The sequence below is a fragment of the Artemia sp. Qi Xiang Cuo genome, chromosome 14 (assembly GCF_049724085.1).
Source record: "Artemia sp. Qi Xiang Cuo chromosome 14, ASM4972408v1, whole genome shotgun sequence".
NCBI lineage: Eukaryota > Metazoa > Arthropoda > Branchiopoda > Anostraca > Artemiidae > Artemia > Artemia sp. Qi Xiang Cuo.
Genome location: NC_142807.1, coordinates 3,058,235 through 3,080,245, shown reverse-complemented (window position 1 = coordinate 3,080,245; position 22,011 = coordinate 3,058,235). Strand labels below are relative to the sequence as shown.

The following is a 22,011-nucleotide window of genomic DNA, read 5'->3' as shown; positions in this document are numbered from 1 at the left end:
TTTAAACTTTTCTCTTTTTTTCTATAATAAATAAAAAATTATTAAAACTTCAAGAAATAAATGTCAGTATATGTATAATGAACTGACAATCCACGGTAATTTTTTTTATAAAGAGCAAATTTTACTCTTGTCTTTAGAAGACATGGGGTTTGTCAGGCCTATTCACATTAGTTTTTGCTCGTTTTGAGTTTGATTCGGTCATTTATTTTAATTTCTGTCTTTTTTTTAGTTTCATTTATTTATTAATGGTAATGTTTGGTAATTTCACGTTTGGAAGATTATTTGATTTATTCTGCTCATTTTTGTCTTAATGGATCTCTTTACGTTTTTTGAGTTTTTTTGTGGAAAAAGCTTTTAAACTAATTATATAAATTAACTAGTCACTCAAAAAATGGGTAGATGTCTTCACAGGTCTTCCATATTACAAAGTTCAAGAGGTGTATAAAATCGTCAGTAATGACAAACCCACGTAACCAATCTGAAACAAAATCATTCAACTGAAAATATCCCCCTCCCAATAAAACAGCTAAACAGTTTTTTTTTAAATCAGCTAAATACATATACCACAAAAATCTTATTTCCGAAAACTAAAACGGAAAATTTACTAAAGCTTGCTAAAAGACTTAGGGGATCTTTTATTTGGCCTTCATAGCGAAATTCACCCAAAAGACGCGAATTGGATTACCAATTAGGTGCACCTGAACAGGATAGGGTTGACGAAACAAGTCTGCAAAATCACGCAATTTCATTTTGACTGTTATCCTTACAAAAAAATTTGTCCTAGACCTGGTCAACTTCTAAAAAAATAGGTAACAACAAAAATTGGTTAAATAATCCAAATGAAATATTTTTCCATAGTCTAGGGATTGATATCTATATTTTTAACCACCTTATTGAATTTTTGTTAACCCACCAGCGCTAGTTTAAGATTTCATCGTCTTCCTTTGAAGGCGGGGTTGGTTCTGTCGCACTAAAGAAAGTGTAATTTGGCTTTTCGGCCTCTTCGAAAAATCATTTTGTTAAGGAAATTCTATACACTGAAAACCATGGAAGTCTTGTCCGTTTTCTTTTCTTTTCACTTCTCTGATAAATTTTCAGAGCTTCATAATGGCTAATAAAATTGTGAAATTTAACCATGGACTTTTAAGGCACTTAGCAAAATCTGAAAAGGTTGGTTCTGCTATTTGTTTACATATATGATTATTAGATGTTGCAACTATCAATAAGTCAGTAGCCCGCAAGAATTCAGATTGTAAAATAGGCCTATGGGCTGTGCTGTCAATTGGGGAAGGTGGGGGTATACAACCCCATATATTTTGAAAAACCTAAGGTAAAATTCCACTTTAGCTACTTTTGGTGGTAAATTTTTTGTTATTCATATAATTGACTTAGCCTATGAATAAAGTAAGCATATCACTTGATGCCTTTTTTGGTAAAATTCTAGTTTAGCTACTTTTGACTATCCTGGAAAGGGGTTGGGTGGTAAAGTTCTACGAAATCATATTATTGAGTTAGGACAAAAGTGAATACACCATTAAATGCCCTTTTTTTATGCTGATTATGAATATAATAATCATTTCTATCAGAAATGAATTTCAGCCCCCCCCCTATATATGCCAATTCAGGTTTAGGTTAGGTTAGGTATAGCCTATATAGGGGGGGGGGGGCTGAAATTCATTTTGGTCAATATATACAAAATCATATTATTGAGTGAGGACTAAAGTGAATACACCATTTGATGCCTTTTTTATGCTGATTACGAATATAATAAGCATTTATATCGGAAATGAATTTCAGCCCCCCCCCCTATATATGCCAATTCGGGGTTAGGTTAGGTTAGGTATATATAGGGGGAGGGGCTGAAATTCATTTCCGATAGAAATGCTTATTATATTTGTAATCAGCATAAAAAAAGGCATCGAATGGTGTATTCACTTTAGTCCTAACTCAATAATATGATTTCGTATGTATTGACCTTCATTTCCGATAGAAATGCTTATTATATTTGTAATCAGCATAAAAAAAGGCATCAAATGGTGTATTCACTTTATTCCTAACTCAATAATATGATTTTGTAGAACTTTACCCATTGGGTTAGGAAAATAAAACTTTCATAGATGGGTTTACAGGCTAAAGTATGGGTCAATATTTACCAAATCATAGGCTATTATAGAGTTTCAAATAAAGTGAATACACCATTTGATGCCTTTTTTTATGCTGATTATGAATATAACAATCATTTCTATCGGAAATGAATTTTAGCCCCCCTTCTATATATGCCAATTCAGGGTATATATGTCTACATTAGGGGGGCGGGGCAAATTTTATTTCTGATGTAAATGGGAGGTAAGTTTAAACTTTACCCCCCCCCCCTAATGTAGAAATATATACCCTAAATTGGCATATATAGGGGGGGCTAAAATTCATTTCTGATAGAAATGATTGTTATATTTGTAATCAGCATAAAAAAAGGCATCGAATGGTGTATTCTCTTTATTCCTTACTCAATAATATGATTTGGTAAATATTGACCAAAGTATGTCCCAGGAAGGTATTTTGAAGTACTTATCTCAACTCCTCCCTCTAGAGGGTCCTGACCTTTAAAAATCTGTGTGTTATAAAAGTGAAACCTTGCAAAATAAATCTTCAAAATAGAAACCTTGCTTAGATTAAGTGCAACAAAATTGTTTTCAGGTTCACAGCTTTGCTCAGTCCAAATTTACAAGGTTTTAATGATATGCAAATACATTTCCCAAATTTTGAAAAAAAAACCTTGATATGGCTTAAATTCTACTCAAATAACAAGAATTGCACTGTCAGAACTAAAGCCAAAGAAAAAAAAACAGGTAACTGAAAATTAAAATAAATATTGTTTGGTCCAAATTTCAATAGGCTAGGTCAAGTAGGCAAATTTCAGGACCAACTAGAGAGAGAAGGAGTGGGGGTAGGTACTTCAAAATACCTTTCTGGGACATACGTTAGCCTGTAGACCCATCCCTGAAAGTTTCATTTGCCTAACCTAACTCCTTTCCAAGATAGCCAAAAGTAGCTAAAGTAGAATTTTACCCCTTTTTCAATGCTCTTTCCAAATATAATAGCCTAAACATTATTCTAGGAAATTAATGTTACCACCAGCCCTATAAATACCAATTCAAGGTATACGTTTGCAAATTAGGGGAGTGGGGGAGGTTTAAACTTACTGCTCATTTACATCAGAAATAAAATTTACCCCACCCCCCTAATGTGCAAATATATACTCTGAATTGGTATATATAGGGGTGGAGGTAAAATTTATTTCCAACAAAAATTATTATTATATTTGGGAGGAGCATAAAAAAAGGGATTGAGTGGTATGTTCACTTTATTTGTAAGTCAATATGAATAATTAAAAATTTACTGAAATATCAAGGTAACATTCCAGATTAGGTGCTTGTCAAAAGAAATGTTGGTAAATTTCTAGTGGGCCACAGAGTTTAGCTAAGATGAAAGTGAAAATGTCATTTGATGCCTTTTTTATGTTCTTTCATAATTCAATAATTGCTTCTGGGGCTTGCATCTTGAGCCCAAAAAGGGGCCCCTAAGGTATTTCATTTTATAAATTTTTTTCAGTTCATATTATAGACTAACAAATAAAGTGATCTTACCACTTGATGCCTTTTTTATGCTCTTTACAGATATAATGATCATTTTTGTTGCAAATGAATTTTACCCCCATCCCATATATACCAATTCAGGGTATATATGCACATTAAGGGGGGGATGGGCAGTTTAAACTTACCTCTTGTTTGCATAAAAAATAAACTTTACCCCTCCCGCCCCCTAATATACAAATTATTTATAGAATTGGTATATATAGGGGTGGGTTTAAAATTTATTTGCAACAAAAATGATTATTATATTTAGAAAGAGCATAAAAAAATGCATTGAGTGGTATGTTTACTTTATTTGTAAGTCAATAATATGAACTGTGAAATATTTACCTTTCATTTTTGTAACCACACAAAGGAGTTATCAACACTAGTTAAGTTATTGAAAAGGGGTTAAAAACATATCACTAGTTTATAAATAGCCATGTTGCTCAAGAGTAATATATTCCAAACATACTTATTTATAACAATTCAAACCTTATTTATGAGGCAACTTAAATACTAACCATTTTCCTACTGTTTCAAGTTTTTCAAATGTTGTTGACAAAAATAGCACTGAATTTTGTAATTTGAAACTTTGCTCTTGGCAATTCAGGGTATATATTTGTACATAAGGGGAATAGGGTGGGTAAATTTCATGGTAAATTTGCAATGGGCTTTATAAATAGCTAGGATGAAAGTGAAAACATCATTTGATGCTTTTTTGTGCTCTTTCATTATTCATGTATAATACCTTTGGTGCCTCTTTAAGGGCTCAATATACAATTAGCCCCAGGAAAGACCACTTTACTTTGGCATTCTGGAAAAATAGCAATGGTTTTTTGGGCCACCTCTATGTTACTACAGCATGATGCAATGCAAAGGCAGTAGCAAGAACTCTGCCTTCTTGGTTAAATTTTCACCAATAATTTGTCAGCATAAATTAAAAATGTGGTCTCTGTTTTGACAAGCAATTGAAAAGAAAAAATAATATCTGATATTTGTGTTTATTGAATAAATATCAAACAATAAAAGTTACATTTTTAGAATCAGAAGAAACTTGCCTTTCTGTAAATATGTGAATAAAACTGAAACACTAAAAGTATATATACATCAAAATACTATAATTGGTATTTCCAGAAAGAGGTCCTTGTAGGTAAGTCAATAAACTAATAATTTAAAGCGTTTGATCTTAAACACTTTTAATAGTAACCATATTGACATATAGCTTAGATTTTTAGTTTTTCTCTGATATAGACAATTCTTCCCAATTACTCTTTGGTAACAAGATGTGAGGGTTTTTGTTTTATGTAATTTTCCTCAATTGGATACTGGTTTTTTACCCTATGAAAGAGCATAAGAAAAGGCATCAAATGATGTTTTCACTTTTTTCTTAGCTAAATTATCTGACCCACTGGAAACTTACTGAAATGTCTTGATAAAATATAGTCTAAGTAATACCATTAGATCTCTTGTAGGCCTATTATGTTCTTTTCAAATATTATGTTCATGTTTCTGACAATTCACCCCACTTTCTCCCCCTGATGGTTCCTTAAATAGCCCTAATAATATATTTCTTTGTTATTGTAGCCTAGGCTAAGCCTATAATGGGTATATCTAGTTTTACTGATAAATTCAATTTTGGCTTAGTGACTACTCAAATTGTGTGTAAATACCATCAGGAGAGGGTTCATATTGTCAGAATTACAAATGTAATATTCAGAAAGAGTTTAAATTAGTCTATGGAATTTAATGGTGCTATTTTTATGTTATTAAGATTCTGGTAACATTCTTGATTAGGGTCTTCTTTGAAAGAAAACTGGGTAAACCTTTATATTAATAGAATATCCAGATAGTCAAGAAACAAATATAATTCTGTAATCAGAATTTCATCCTAAGTCCAAATATGGCATTCATTTCCATCACAAATCCTATCTAACTATACCTAAATACATAGCCCATATTATATATTTTCCATGTATACATTGATTCTTGGTTTGGTCACCAGTGATTCAATTTATGGGTGAACCAGTTTTGACAACATAAATGCTAACATAGATATAAGCTGTATCTAAAGTAAGAGAAAAAGTTATCATTTCTTAGGGACCATTAAGTCCTTAAAATTGAATTTGTAATGGAAACAAATGTTGTATTTGGATTCAGAAAAAAATCTGATTTCAGAGCTAAGTTTGTTTCCTGGCTATCTGAATATTCTGTTAATATAAAGGTTTACTAAAAACTCTTAATCACAACGAAGTTAGTACCACTAGATTCATTTGTTATGCTTTTTTTGAAAATCAGGGCATAAGTCTAGAATTAGGGCTGTTGAGAAGAAAATATGTTAAGAAAATAGTTCTTACTTCATAATGTGCAGAATAGTCCTAATTACAGTTAATAAATTATGGCCACAGCACTACTATATTTTGCCCCCAATCCTCCCTAAATGTGCAAATATAGAGCCCAGATTATATATTTCCCATGTGTTTTCTGATTCTTAATTTTCTCACAGTTACCTTAATTTGCACTTAAGAGCAAATTAAGATCCATTGTAATCTGTTACTTGCTCCATACTTGATCATGTGAATGATTAAACATCAAACACATCCCACTAGTACTTCTAGGGAGCACCATTCCATTCAACATCCAATAATTTTGTGAACACTTCATTATTGGGTACTGAGACTGTTTTATTTCACAGACTATTCTAGTGGTTACTGCATGGCAGAAGAAAAACTGTTTTCAGTGTTGAGTTTTGACAGATGGTTTGAACAGCTTCTTTGGATGTCCCCTCCTGTCAGTGCCAATATTTTGCGAAATTGGCAAATGAATTGGGGGAGTTTCTTGTGAAGTAACCCTGTGTCATAAGCATGTTAGCTCTTTGTCATTGGTAAACCAGTGTAGATAATTTCAGCTCCTTTAAATATTCATCATAAGGCTTGTCTCTCATCTTAGATACTGCCTTTGTGGCTCTTATTTGTGCTCCTTCCAGAAGCTGTACATCACCCCTGTATCCTGGTGATGCTATGCACATTCTAAAATCAAGTACTGGTCTGACAAGGGCCTTGTACAACCTCACAAAAAGACAGGGAGACCTACTGGATATAGTTTTCTTTAAGAGTGTTAGGACAGAGTTTGCATGAGACACAGTTTTTTTTGCAGTTTGAATAAAATTTACACTGGTTGTCAACAATGATTCCAAGGTCCCTTTCTTCATCCACACTTTGCAGCTCTTAAATGTTATTTGCAGCTGGATTGATCATTGTATACTTGAAACCTGGGTCGGACTTGCCAAAATGATAACACTACATTTGTCAAGATTAAAGCTCATTTGGCATGTTGTTGCCCATTTTTGAATATGGTCAAGATCTGCTTATAGTAACTCATGATTGACTACACCAAACAATTTTGAAATTTGAAGTTGATTCAGTTTATTGGTACATGGGTTGAAACAAGAGTGACCCATGGTTAAATGCACAGGAAATATATAATTTGGGCTCTAAATTTGCACACTAGGGAGTGGGATAAAGTATAGTGGAGCTGCAATCAAAATGTGTTGAATACAATTATTTTGTATATCATGAAGCAAGAGTTGTTTTTCTTGGAATGTTTCCTTGTCAGCAGCCTAATTCTAGATTAGAGCTGATAGATAGACCTCCTCCCCTTGATAGTCCCAGGTATAACCTATGATATATGTAAAACTAAAAGGAAAGGTGAAATCCTAGATGAGGGGCTTTTGTCTATCTTGGTAAGTAGCTGTTAGGTGAAGGAAACTAGGATAGATCCAGAACCTCAAAGATTGCCCCAGAAAGGTATTTATAAGTACATACCACCACCCCTTCTGAAGGTCACTAACATTTCATAATCTGTGGGTTTATAAATGTGAAACCTCAAGTAGTAGATCTTACGCTCAAATGAGGCACAAGCAAAGTGTCCTGAGCCTTGCACTTTTGCTCAAGATTTTTAAATCTATTACTTAAGTTAAGGGAAAAGAGGCTTTAGAGAGGCCATAACTTACACTCTGAGCCCATTACTGAAAGTTTTATATGCCAAACTCAAACAACTTCCCTAAGCCTAAGCCTCCTAATACCTAAGCCTCTTCTGTAGAAGTTTATGATATTTTAAAAAGTCTTTTTTTTTGCCATAACAAAAAAAAAGAAGATAATAATAATGAAGTTAAAGTAAATGCATAAGTGTTGACCTATGAAACATTGACATGTTTTCTATTTATTTTTTATTCACACTTTGTTTGGAATGAATCTCCCAAAAATTTAATGAGTGGCCTATTTTTTAGGAAATTGTAAATCATAGTGCTCCTCTGAGCATCTAAAGTCATCAAAGCTGACTAGGCCCCCCTTCCTTGACCTTTTTCCCCTGAACATCCTTATAGTCTCCAGTAACATCAGATCAAAATTTGTGATAGCTCTCACTAGGAATCGTCAAAAGGTCCAAAAAATGTCCTTCCAATGTGGATTTGACCCATGCCATCCTAGGGGCAATGGCTGCAAATTTGGCATTACTCTATTCATCAAAGATACATCTCAGGGCTGAGTTTACATACCATTTGATTCTACTATTGAATGTTTTTTCCAAATTTGATTATTACTGCTGTTGCAAGTGCATCACTGCCTCTTAATGTGGCTTGATTTTTCCCTTTGGCTTTTTTGGTGTTATGAGTCAACCATAGATTGATAGATAAATAGATAAACTTTTATTTTCACTAAAATTTTCATGGTACTGCCAAATTTCTTCAGTATAATCACATTGAAAACCAAATACATAGAAGACACTAATTAATCCTCCTGATTTTTGTTATACATTTTTACAAAACTAGGTATAAAACTTTTAGCCAACCTCTGATGGCCACAGAGTACTGGTTGAAGCTTCTCAACAGGCACTGCAACCCTGCACAGGAGTTGTTTTGTTGTGGATTGAGGGGAGGGGGAAGGGTTTTGTGGATTGGGTGGATCAGAGATTTTCTTCCAAAATCCATACAGTGTGTGCATTTTCAACTTTGTCAGCAGCTGTCCATACAACATTTCTGCCTGCTTTGATACTATCATTAGAGCTCTGCTGTCAGTCCAAAATGCCATACAGGAGTTGCATATTCCAGAATTGGGCTAATAAAAGATGTTAATATTTGGAGGGGGTGATCTGGAGGGGTGCCATGTTTCAACATAAGCTTGAGCATCTGCAGCGCAGCATTGCCCCTTTTACTAGACTATATGTGTTTGCTTCCCATTTTAAATCATGGGTAATAATAACTCCCAAGAGTTTAATCTTCCTGACTTTAAAAGAATCAGAGATAGTTGGTAGAAAATTTGGTCGGGAAGAATTTAAAAATGAAATAGTTTAAATTGAAATTTACTGTCATATTTGAACTGGAAGCTTTAGTATTCTTGCTATCAATTAAAATTTGAGCTTTGCTATATTCATTTGCTTCATAAATTTCTCCAGGGGTAAGGTCATCAACATATTTCCAGCAGTCTTCACAACCATTATCAATATCATGGATCATAACTAGAAAAAGAATAGGATCCATTGTTATTAAGTTTAGCCATTTACCAGGCTCATCAACATGCTTAAAAATAAAATGTAAAAAACTGACTAGATAATGAGATGTTGATGTATGCTTTCTGTTACTGTACTGATGAGGATCAATAAGACGTTCAACTTCAGCTTTTAGCCAATTTGCTACAAAAATTTTGTACATTTTGCTGAACAAGGGGGTCAAAGTGGTTGGCCTAACACCATCGAAATTAAGTTCAGTATCTTTTTTAGAGATTGGAGTAACATACCCTGTTTTCCATATCTGTGGGTAAACTGAAGAAGTTGAAATGCAACTAAAAATTTGTGTTAGTGGCTTAGTCAATTTGTCAGGAAATGCTTTTATAAGTTTAATTGGAATATCTATGGGAGCTATAGTAGTTCGTTTAAGTTTCTTTATTTTACTAAAAACTCAATCCTCAGAAATAGTAGGTAAAGGTATGTGGGGAATGGCAAAGGCATGGTGGGGAAAATCCCACCATTTGGAATTTTCTGATACTCTTGGTTTGTTTTTTTTACATCAAGAGGCAGCAAAGACTGGATTATTCTGACCATTTAACTGGTTAGCAACTGTTTCATCATTAGAATCCAAACAAAAAACAACACCACTAGAGAATTTTCACAAATTTGTTTTATTTATTTCCTTATACCACATGCTAGGCTTTGATTCAAAAAGGTTATAAATTTTTTTGTGGTAATACTCAGCTGCAGCTTTTTTTGTCATTTTACATACTTTGTTTTGGAGCATATTAGCATTTCCTATTTTCCCTTCTTCTTCTTCTATTTAACAGCAGGCGGGCTTTTAAGTAAAACTATTTAGCCCTTTTCCTTTTGCTTCACTCTGTGGGCTACAGAGCTACTGGCTTGATTGCCTCATATTTATTAGATATATTCAGATATCTTTCAGCAGATCTTTTGACTCTAGGAGTTCAAATATAAGATGATAGATGTCGATTTCTATGCTCTGTGTGCAGGTATAGTTGGCTAGGCTCTTGGCTGATAGTGGGATTTTGTGGTGTTTGAAGTATTTTAACAGTTTACAAAGCAAGGTATGTTGTGCAGACGTCAGCATATTACATTCAAATAGACAATGGTCAATTGTTTCATTATTCATATTACAATGCCTGCAAAGAGGGGACAGGGGAATTGAGCCACTTGAATTAGAAAGCTTATATGAGAATGCAAGGAAATTTAGTCCATTTGTTCCAGAACGAATTCTATGATAAATTTTAGAGAGATGCTTATTGGGAAAGGGGGAAAGGATAGGATTAATCTTATTAAAATTAATATCTGATAGCCTCCATCGGTAAATATCTCTAATTGGGATTGGTCTCCCACTTGGCTGGTCAATATTTATAGCATTTTTTGATATTTCATCAACCTGATGATTACCACTTATGCCAGAGTGGCTAGGAATGTACTGAAAGTAAGTTTTTATGCCATTTGAAGCAACATTATCAATAATACTGAGACAATGATAAGTGTCAATGTCCAATTTACATTGAGGAGCTGAGGCCAGTAACTCAAGGCTTGATAAAGAGTCGGAATAGATGATAATATTATTCGAATTTTCAATCAAAGGTTGCTTTTGCTTAAGGTGTTCTAATGCCATGATTATGGCATTTAACTCAGCAGACATTATAGATAAATTATTAAATAATCTCTCGCCCATTGCAATTTTCAGGTGAGGAAGGAAAACACCACTTGCAACCTTCTCATCCATTTTTGACCCATCAACAAATATTTGGAAGTGATTTTTATAGGTAATTGTATTAAGTTCTGCAAATTTTTTCTGGACAAAAGCAATGGGGGTTAAATCTTTATTCCATTTTGAAAATTCAGTATTTATTGTGGGAAATGACCAATTTCAAGGAGGGGATTGGGGGAAAGTAGGTGCAATAGACTTTGCTGGTACAGGGAACTTCTTTTGAATATTGGTATACTCATCTGCAATACCTCTATACATGGCTGGATTTCTTAACCAATTATGTAATGTGTGTGAGCTATTTTATTAAATTTTTGAAAGATGTTTTATCAAGAGAAGGCTACGTCTCTCCCTTATTGTTGTTAATCCACTCTCCATAAGCAGAAACTTGGTGCTTGTGGGTTTCCTAAGACCAAATATGAGACGTATTATATCATTTTGTGTTGTTTCAATTTTTTGCATCTGGGTCTTTGCACATGCACCATAGACAATGAGCCCATAGTCAATATGGGGTCTTATATGTGATTTATAAAACTGGAGTAAGGTTTTCTCCTTACAACCCCAGGGTGTGGAAAGAAGTCTTTTTAGAGTTAGTTTTGCATTAACATGGTTTCGCTTCCGGTGAAATTGGATTATTTTTGACTTGGTGGGTGCAATGGGTAAATCTGAATGTTGAGAGAATTTTTCAAACTGGAAAAGTGACTTTTGCAGATTTGACTGTGCTATCTGAAAGGTGTTGCCAGATGACCATAGCACCAGATCATCAGCATATTGTAGATTCGTGTGGGGTAGGTTGATGTCCCAGAGATATAGGGCAAAAAGGAGGCAACTGAGGACTGCTCCCTGAGGTAAGCCTTTGGATATTGTCTTTTGAGGTGAAGAGGCTGAACCAACAACAAACCATGAAACTTTGCACTTCTATGAAGGATTTAATAAAGGATACTAGCTTAGGAGGTACTCCAAGGTTTGCAAGTTTATTTAAAAGGATTTGGTGGTTCACATTGTCATAAGCTCCTTCAAAATCTAGGAAAGCTGCCACTAGGATATTATTTTTTGAGAAATATTCATTTATTGCATTTGTTAGCAAAATGAAAGCATCTGTTGAGGAGTGGTATTTCCTGAATCCAGTTTGAGTGTGTGGGATCATGTTATTTCTCTCAACAAACCAGAGGAGTCTGTGATAAATCATTTTCTCCATTATTTTCCCCATCAGAGGCGTAATCATTATGGACCTATAAGACTTAGGGTTATCTTTTGGTTTATATTTCTTTAGGATTGGTAGGAGGGATGAACATTTCCATATATTGGGGAACCTAGACGATGCCCAAGCGTAATTATAATAATTTAGCCGTTCTTGTTTTTATGATGGTGTGAGATTCTTTATCCATGTAGGGTGTATATTTTCATAGCTACTGCTAGTTTTGGACCTAATATGATGTATTGCATTATTCAATTCCTGGATTGAAAATAGATTAGTTATGTACTCGGATCCTGGGCGTGGTTGGTAACTAGGGTTCATAGGAATTGTGGACAGTTTGCTTTGATTATTGGATGTTAGCTTATTAACAAAAAGAGTTGCAAATAGGTTAGCCTTTTCAGTATCATTGTCATAATGGGTATTATTATGTATAAGCTCATAAAGGAGTGGGTTGGGAGATGTCTTTTTCCCACATATGTGGCTTATGACTTTATGTATAATTGGCTCATTCGTTTCTCTGGAGATATTATTTGCAAAATTATTACAGTATTTATATTTATCATATATTATATTAATTTTTAGATTATATTCTGCTTGTAATTTTTTTAAATATTTATTAGTTGTTGGTTTTTTTATGAATTCTGTCCTAGCTGCCTTTTTTATCCTTCATTTATTTAGGCACTCATTTGTCCACCATGCTTTATGAATTTGTTTAGGGAATGTTTTCTTAGGTGTTGTCCTGGGGATAGCATGATTAGCTGTATTGATTAGTAAAGATGTCAATGCTTCAGCATGTGTATCAACTGTTGTCTTAGAAATGCATGAACTTTGGGTGAAACTTGTAATTTCATCATTTAGCTTATTTTGGAAAATAGACCAATTTGCTTTAGTGTTGATATATTTGGATGTATGAGATAAAGTTTCAGCAGGTTCATTTAGGGAGCAAACTATAGCAAAGTGGTCTGTACATAGACTATCAATTTTATTTATGTAAATTTTGTTCAAAAAATTTAAAGACACAATTTGTAGGTCAATTGTGGAGAAATTGCCAGTTTTGGGGTTGAAATAAGTATTCAGGTTTGGAGGGGTAGCAACAACTAATTCATTATTATTTGAAGTCATATGCTCAATAAATTTACCAGCTTTATTTGCTGGTTTATTCCCCCACAAAAGGCTGTGGGCATTGAAATCTCCACAAATAATGATATTTTTTAACATATTAGAATTATTTATATAATTAAAGAAATCCTTGGCATCTGTAGTTTGGCCATTAGGGTTATAAAAGCTTATTATGTAGGTTTTTAAATTATTCAGCCAAACACTTATACCAATTACATCAACATCATTTTCAAAATCTGGAAATTTGATGCCACAAAATTTTATATTATTATTAACTAATAAAGCTACACCACCTCCTTTTCTCTCTGAAGATCTATCCTGTCTCAGGATAGTGTATCCCAGAGACTTAATTTGTTGATTTTGGGTTAAATGAGTTTCCTGGAGGCAAGCAATATTAATTGAATTATTATTCATAAATGATGTTAGTTCATTTAGCTTATTTTCTTTGAGTGATCTTACATTCCATTGGAGTATTGATAAATGTTGTGTTGTTGATTTATTCTTCATATGGATGTGTATCAATGTTCAGCTTTGTTAAGAGTAAAGCAAGATATTTTTTTGCTTGAATGAGCATATCATCTGGGATGTAATTTTTGCCAATTCTGCAATAATATTTGTTTTCTGTAGTTGATGTATGTTCATGGCCTGAACTGCATTACAGTTCAGAATGAATAAGCATATATTTGGGGATTGCATTTTTGGTAGTGCATCCTGTTTGTTGGTTAATGGATTGATTCCTGGTAGTGTTTCTGGTTTGTTTCTTCTTGGGAGGGAGGGCCAGGCTGGCCTCATCTCACCGGACAAGGAGGCTTGTTGGCTTGGTGATTGCTTCTGATAGGGCTTTGCGCTAGGGGGCTTAGAAGATGGTGTTTTATATGGGGTGCTTGATGCATTGGGGGCATTTGACTTGGGGGTGTTGGTTGGTTTCATTACAGGTTTTATTTGGTATTGTTGGGCAGCATTTGCTTCCATTGCTGCAAAGGGGTATGGGATTGCCTTCTCTGTTGATATTTGGAGTGTTAGAGCTCTTTTCTTGTATGCAGGGCATAATGATTTATTTGTAGATTCATGTGGGCCTTTGCAATTGATGCATGTAGGCTGAGTGTTGTTGCAAGTTGTCAGCTCTTTAGGATGGAAAGATTTACAATTACTACACTCTTGGAGAATTTCATTGCATTTGTTTGTTGTGTGTTGTGTGAATAGGCTTAGGTTTGTATTCCTTGTGTGGTTTGATTTGCCCAAATAGGAATAATTTTTCTGGGATATCAATTTTATCCTTCAGTGTGAATAAGAAGGATCTACTAGTTTTTAGGCCATTAGAGTTGGGTTTTCCAAGTTGGGTAACATCCTCAACTGGGATTGTGTTTCCAGCCCTATCTGAAAGGCCTTCTTTTAACTCCTGAGTAGATATCTCTGGGGGAACATTATAAACTACTATTTTTGTTGGTGATTGTTTTGGGTTCCAATTAGATGCAATAATTGGGGTATTCAGAAGGGATTTAAGGTTAATTATTGTATCTGCTGATTTCTGATCTTCTACAGCTATTAGCAGAGATCCATCACGGTTAATGTTAAGAGAGAACATTGATTTTAGCAGTTTAAAAATTGCAACTCTTATTGCAGTCATCATTTTTATTTCAAAGGGGGTAGTAGGAGTAATTTTAAGGTAAATTCCTAAGTTTTTGGAGGGAGGATCTTGGGCAGGGAGAGGGGAAATGCTTTTAATTGGGGAGATTTTTTTCCTTTTTTTGGAACTTCTAGAGAGGACCTCTTGAAACCCATTATCATCATTTATGGTTACATTAGCCCCTACACTTATCATTGTCCTATTCTCCGAATTGGAGCTATCATTTGAACTTTAAGAAAGTGTGCTTGACCAGCCAAGATGGGTATCTTTCACTATGGCACATTGACTGGAATTTGATTTGGGATCTGGGGGACATTTTTTTTTGGAGGACTTCTAAACATTGCCTATTGGAAAAAGCTTTAAACAGAGAAAAACAAAACTAAAGCAAGAAGGGAAAATGTAATGATATCAAACCGTCTGCACTATACTATGGGGAGGAGAACACCACAGTATAGCCCTGAGGATGAGTTGAGCAGGATTGGTTTGGTATAACTGCTGATTAGAAGCGATAATAATTCACAAGAAAATTTGTTTTAATTTTCTTATAGAGTTGCTGTTGTATATGCTTCTTTTCTTAGTTGCATTTTATACTGAGTCAAATTTTTAATTTCTTGGGTTATGTAAGGATGATCTGTGTTGCACCACTTGAAAGTTTTCTCAGGGAAGCATTCTTCATATTTATTTCTTAATTTATCTTGCAAAAATTTAGCTTTTTCAACAGAGAACTCTAAAATTGCTACCTCATCCCAGGACTCAGATGTAATCCAATTCCCAACTTTGGAGAGATCCCTGTCCAAAAGAGGTCAGTAGGAAACTTTCTCAATGACGTATTTTATTTTATACAAAGGCAGCAGAGCCCACTTTATGATGTATTGGTAGCTACCACCAAGGGGAGGTAGGTCTTGAGGTTCATTATAATGTTCTGACAAATTTGTGCAAATTATGTCAAGTTTAGTATTACCTCTAGCAGTCGGAAACTTTACTGTTTGCTTGAGTCCTTGACTTCTGAGGAAAATTTCAATTCTTAGATCGTTCTTATCACCAGTGACGCAAATTCCAACATTCGGATACTTAGAAGTAATAAAATCAACACACAAATCTAGCTTTTCAGCAAAGACCTTTTTTTGGAAAGATGCCATACTAGGTGAGCAATAAAACACTCCGATAACAATACCAGTTACAGATCTCGGAAGCTTTTTTGGTCAAATCGTAATCCAAATCATTTTGTCATCATCATCAATATGGGGAGTCTGCAGAAGCCACTTGCTAACTGCTCCCATACAAAACACGCTATATTGCCACCTTTCTTACCTAACAGATGATTCTGATGTCTTAGTTTAATAAATTGTTTGTAACCTTGTATTGTAAGATGTTCAGGACTTTGTTTATGTACTTCTGTGACTGTAATAATATCAGCTCCAGTTACTTGAACATAACCCTCAAGTTCCCCCATTTTACCAATGTTGAGACTTTCCACATTTAAAGTTAAAAAAGAAGGAAAATATAATGTGATTGAGAGACTTCTTTTTCAACAACTTTACATTTGTTTACTTTTGTCTGTTTAGTTGGGAGCGAAACTTCAGGTTCATCTAACTCAATAACTAGGTTATCCGATTCATCATGAATGGCTGCAAAACAGTGACTAAGCAGCAGAAAATATATTTGCGTTTGTTCTCACTATTTGAAGTTTTAGAAACTATGCATGGAGCTATTATGTGTTGATTATTCTGCCTACTATCTGAAAAATTCGAAAATGGTTATGCCAGGGCATTGTGGGAAGGGGTGGGGGAGAAGTGCATATGGGAGGGGGAGGTAAACTGAAAGGGGATACTAAATTAGGGGTATTCAGGGAGGGGGCTTCTAGGATTGAAAGCTTGGCAGAGATTTGAAACTACTGTCACTGACACTGGTAAGTGCGACCATCAGGGAGCGATAATGGTGTGCTTGTTGGTGCACGCCCTTCTATTTTCCAAAAGTCAGGAGTGACATGAGCAAAAACGCATTCTCTGTCAGTACAAGTTAAAACACTACACAAATCTATGTTGTCAAACTACAATCATTTTTTATGCAAAAGTTTGATCCAAAATTTAAGTATATATGTAAAAACCAACACTTTTTCTTCCATCTACAAAACCCTTGTTCAAAGAACCAGCAAAGCGTGTTGTATTTACGAGTGGCACTGTCTGTTTTACCATTGTACATTCTTACATCACTCTTCTCTGCAAGAGTCAGAATGGGTGCACTTGCACTAGCTGATGACGTATCACTAGGATTCATTTTGTCAAATAAGATCACACTGTTGTGGGTTACACTTGGGCTATGTTATGTTATGTTTTTGACTTCATTATCAGGGGGTGAATTTTGGTTAGCAACAGCAATATCATTGTCCTTTTTGTATTGACATGGTAACTTTGTCCCAGGAAGTTTGCAAAGGGTCACAAGGACAGGTTTTGATTGCCACCAAGATTTCTTGTTTCAACTGGGCTGTAAGAAAGTCTTTAACCTCCAAATGACCTGTCAACACTTTAATTTGACTGTTCTTCTCCTCAATTTCCAACAGAAACGTTGAACCTTGTCTGGATTTCTAGATTTTCTGCTTGGAATGCTGATAAACTGGCTTCCAGGGTCTTAATTTGCTCACTTAGACGGATTGTTTCAGATTCATAGTTAAGAATGTCTACACTTACTGCAAGTGGTTTTGTTGCTTTTGGTAGCTCGGAGTAGGTTTTAGGTCCTGTAGTAATTTGTGGTGAAGAGGTGCTGAATCTGCTTCCTCTTACAGGTCTCTTTGCACTAGGCTTTTGTGGGGGTTGAGATGCTTGCAATTTTGGAGTCATGGACGGAATTTGTGGTTACCAGCAGTCGGGACAATAATTTTTTGGTTTCGACATATCACAAGAGTGGGTGCAGAGCGAACTTATATCATAGACGAAAGAAAGGTTTGTAAAACGAGAAACAGTGAGTGGAAAAGTGAAAGGATCTTCAACCCAATTGGTGAAATTTTTATTTACGCTTATTTAACGGCAACTGTGGTCATGCAATTAGTATTTGTTATAAAATATAGTTCTATTGATCCAAAATTCCAAACAAACTTGATCCAACATTCAAAATATAAATTTAATTTCTGAAAATAGGTCTGTAGACCACAATACTTTTAATCTGTATCAAAAAGTCTTTAAATAATCTCTTCATTAACTCCAGTCACTGAATGAATTCAGGAGCATACAGGACTTCAAATTTAATAAATCCTATCTAATTAGATGTTTTCACCTTGAACTTAAAATAGCCAGCAAAATGGTAATCCACTCATAATAATAAATCCAAAATGAAAGTCCACAGTGAAATTAAACAGGTTGAGCAAGGTTATATCTGAAAAAAAAAACTAAGGTGTTAACACAACGAAGTCTGAATCAATACTGATGAGAAACAAGCACAAAAAATAATGGCAAATTAGCAAAATTACTGAACTAGTGTATAGAGTTGAAGACTAAAGCTGGCTGTAGTAGGGGACACTGGGATACAATTACAATAACAGTGATCATTATTATATTTGGAAAGAATGTTGAATAGAGAATCTAATAGTTTATTTGTTTGTTTTGTAGATTATTTCCATCTTATAAGTAACCTTAGCTGATATTAGTAGAAAATGTCAAGTCTAAATTGCACAATCTTGGTGACACAGTACAAAAACAAGCTAAATCCTAACATAATAAAAATCAAGAGGCCATGCTGATGGCAGATCCCATGCCAAAAACAAGATAGGTCTTGACTAGGTTCAGAAATCAGTCAATTCTTTGTCTGGGGAAAAAAGCCAAGCCTTGACTCAGTGCAAAATGTGCTAAATTTTGAGCTGTCAAAGATACAAAATTTTGGTGACTCAGAGAATTCTTGACATAATGCAAAAAAGAGATTAGTCTATTATTTGAGCAGAACTTAACTAATTTTTTACCTGGTGTAAACCAGGCTGCAATATCTGGGTTAAGTGGTGTAACACAAATTTACTCCAAACTCAGAATAAGCAGTGTCCTGACTTGGTGTAAAAATGAGCCAAGTCCTGACTTGGTACAATAACATGGAAAGTCCTTACTGAGCATAAAACAAACTATGTCCATGCTGCATGTGGCCCACTCCTACTACCAGCAATTTTTTAGCTGAAAGGTTGGCATATTGTTCCTTGTTTAAGTGAAAAACACGCTCTGATTTTCAATCTGTATGTTTAGAATCACAGAGTGGGACCACAGCCACCCCCTGCCCCTTCCTCTTACCAATACATTTTAGCAGATAGATAGACATTGCACCTTTTGAAGTGGAATGCTGCAAGAACTTTCAATCTGTGTGATTATAGAGCCAAAGTGGGTCAGTGATCCTGCAAACACTCCCTTTCACAGGAAATTTCTATTATAAAAAAGGACATATTCCACTTTCTTTGTACATGGAATTATGTTAAGATTTCCTATCTATATGAATGGAGGATTAAAGTTGGAATATGGTCTGTTTAACACTACCAATGTCTCAGCAGACATATAGGCATGGTGCTCTTTGTTTTAACCAAAATTGTGCAATAATTTTTAATCTGTGTAATAAAGAAGGGGAGGGGGGGGGGGTGGAAGTTGACTCTTGGCCTCTTTGTTCTAAACACATCCCTCTGTGTAGGTATTTAAATGTCTTTGCGTTAACATTGCTGGTCAGGAGGGATATGTCTCTTTCCAATGAACTTGAGCAGATTGTTGATTTTTACATATACATGGACCCTAATGGATCATTTTGTCTTTATCTTTTGTTCACTGACCCTCCTGGGTCAGCTGAATGATCTGGATTTTACAACAAACATGTGGTTGTTATAGCTCAAAGTTTGCCTTAACACGGATCAAGCATGGGTGGGTAATTTGACAATACAAAAAAGAGGGATAGGAATGGTTTTTGGAGTGTCCCTGCTGCCCAGCATTGGGAAGTCTCTCAAGGAAGGCTCTAAAAAGGTTACAGACGTACATAATCAGGTTATGTTGTATTATGAAAATCACATCATCTTAGAGTAATAGAGGATACCAATATCAAGAAAAATGAACACTGTTTCAACATCAACTGGAAGAAGGTCATTAGAGCCATAGAAAAAAAGCACCACTGACAAAAACAGCACAAGCTTATTTATACCATAATGTTGATGCAAGTTGATCAAAGTCACTGCTCTTTGGAGAGGGAGAAGGTAGAGGTATATGCTTTAAAATATCTTCCAAGGGTAGTGACTTTAGATCAAATTTAAGAAACTCTTGATATTAAAGTGAAACTTCGAAAAATTGATTCACTGCAAAAATGAGGCCCGAAGAAAATGTTTGAGCCTCATAATCTTGCTAAATCCTGACTAATAGTGTTTTAAGGAATTTAAAAAAACATGCATTGAACTTTAAAACTATTCTAATATGGCTTACAATCTTTCTCAGATCATTGGAACTATTTTCAAAGCCTAGCAGGCCCAAATAAAATAAGGAGAAAAAGCTCCAACAGATTTTTACTCTTAAAAAGGGCATTTGAACTTTGAATTTCTCATTTGGACATTACATTTCTGTTCCCAGGATATTGTAGATACTGTATTCTGATAACCTGGATGCACAATACCATAGTGCCTTTTGGTTTGACTCTACCCTTTCCTTCAAGAATAATTCAATGTCCACTCACCCCCTCTAAATACTCTGAAAGTTTCAATATAATACCCTAAGCTGTTCCTGAGATATTCTTATTATGTAATTTTGACAAACTGGCAATAAGTAGTGTGAGTTTTTGTGTAACTATACCTTGTATGAATTATATGTCTCATAGGAGCTTCCTAGGCAAAAATGTTATTGTTGTCTGAATTGGACACATAAACTGCTTAGCTCCCTCCCCCTCCTCCAGCACTAAGTTTGAATTTCCTTGCTTCTCTCTCCTTTTGACAACAATACTTGAAAGTTGCAACTCTGTCCTCGACCTATCCCCAAGAATTTGCAGACATGCTGTTTCAATGACCTAGATATGCATAGTGTCTTTTGATTTACCTCTGTCCCCCCTTTTAAATTAAAAACTTTTTTGGATGCAGTCTGTGCTATTTTATTGATCTCCTGATTCCCTGCCTTCAGCTGGAAGTACTGTGTATGGCTGAGAACAAATCTTCCAACACTCCTTGTTTTCCCCCAGGCACCCATTTGCAGCTGGGTCAACTCTGGCTGAGCTGACAAAGTCACACTATGACCTCACTCAAAACCAATTAGTCAGAAACACCAGGACTCAAACCCCTGCCATTACAGACGCATGATTGTAAGTCCAGAATGCCAATCACTTGGCTCCGCCCCCCCCCCCTCCAAGTCAAAACTTACCATTTAGTTGACTGCTCTTCTAATACTCTTCAAAGTTTCATTTTAATTCCTAATGTTGCTAATTTACATCATCAAGATGTTGCAGATATGGAATTTTGGTAACCTGGATACATATTGTGTCTTTTGACTAAGCTTAACATCCACTGAAAGTTTCAAGGTAATTGTGACTTTTGATTTATTTGGCTACATAACCATGAACAAATTATAAAAGTCTCATAGAGACTTGATGCAAAGTTGTTTCTTTTTTCTGGATTGCAGACATATCTTTTAGCCCTCTTCCCCTTCCCCCTAATGCTAAATTTGAGTTTCCATTCCCCACCCTTCCCCTTCCTTTGGTAAAAAGTACCTGAAAGTCTCATCTCCATTTTCCAAGATATGGCAGATATAGTATTTCATAGAGCTGGATATGTATAGTTTCTTTCAGTTTACCTCTGCCCCCTCTTAAGTCAAAACTGAAAGTCTACTCGACCCCCCTTCACCGTCTCCAATACTCCTTTAAATCTTTAGCTTGAACCCATTCTTAAGATGCAGTAATGTAACTAATTTGAAAAACCAGGTGCACATACATAGTATCTTTTGATTTACTTGAGTACGCATGTTTTTAGAGAGTATACTCTTAAGAAACACTGGGAATCTTGGCATATCAAATGAGCCATATGAGCTTGGTCGACAAGGAACAATACGAGTTTGGTCATCAGGAACAAAATTATTTATGCTATTTCTGGGCGCCCCACCCTCCCCCTCCATACCTTCAACAATGTGTATGATTGAATGGATTTTTTTCGATTCATAATTCATGAATTGGTTAATTAACCTGTGAGATTTAATTTGTGATTATGGGCCTG

At 35.0% G+C, this 22,011-nt stretch overlaps 1 protein-coding gene across 1 annotated transcript in view; it reads left to right on the top strand.

Moving 5' to 3' along the window:
* The first annotated feature begins 1,060 nt into the window (after positions 1-1,060).
* UQCR-C1 (Ubiquinol-cytochrome c reductase core protein 1) overlaps positions 1,061-22,011 on the top strand; it is a 39,514-nt gene continuing 18,563 nt past the window's right edge. Inside the window, exon 1 of the mRNA XM_089100760.1 lies at positions 1,061-1,170. Within this exon, the coding sequence (XP_088956886.1) occupies positions 1,108-1,170 (63 nt within the window). The 5' untranslated portion in view covers positions 1,061-1,107. The remainder of the gene's footprint in view (positions 1,171-22,011) is intronic.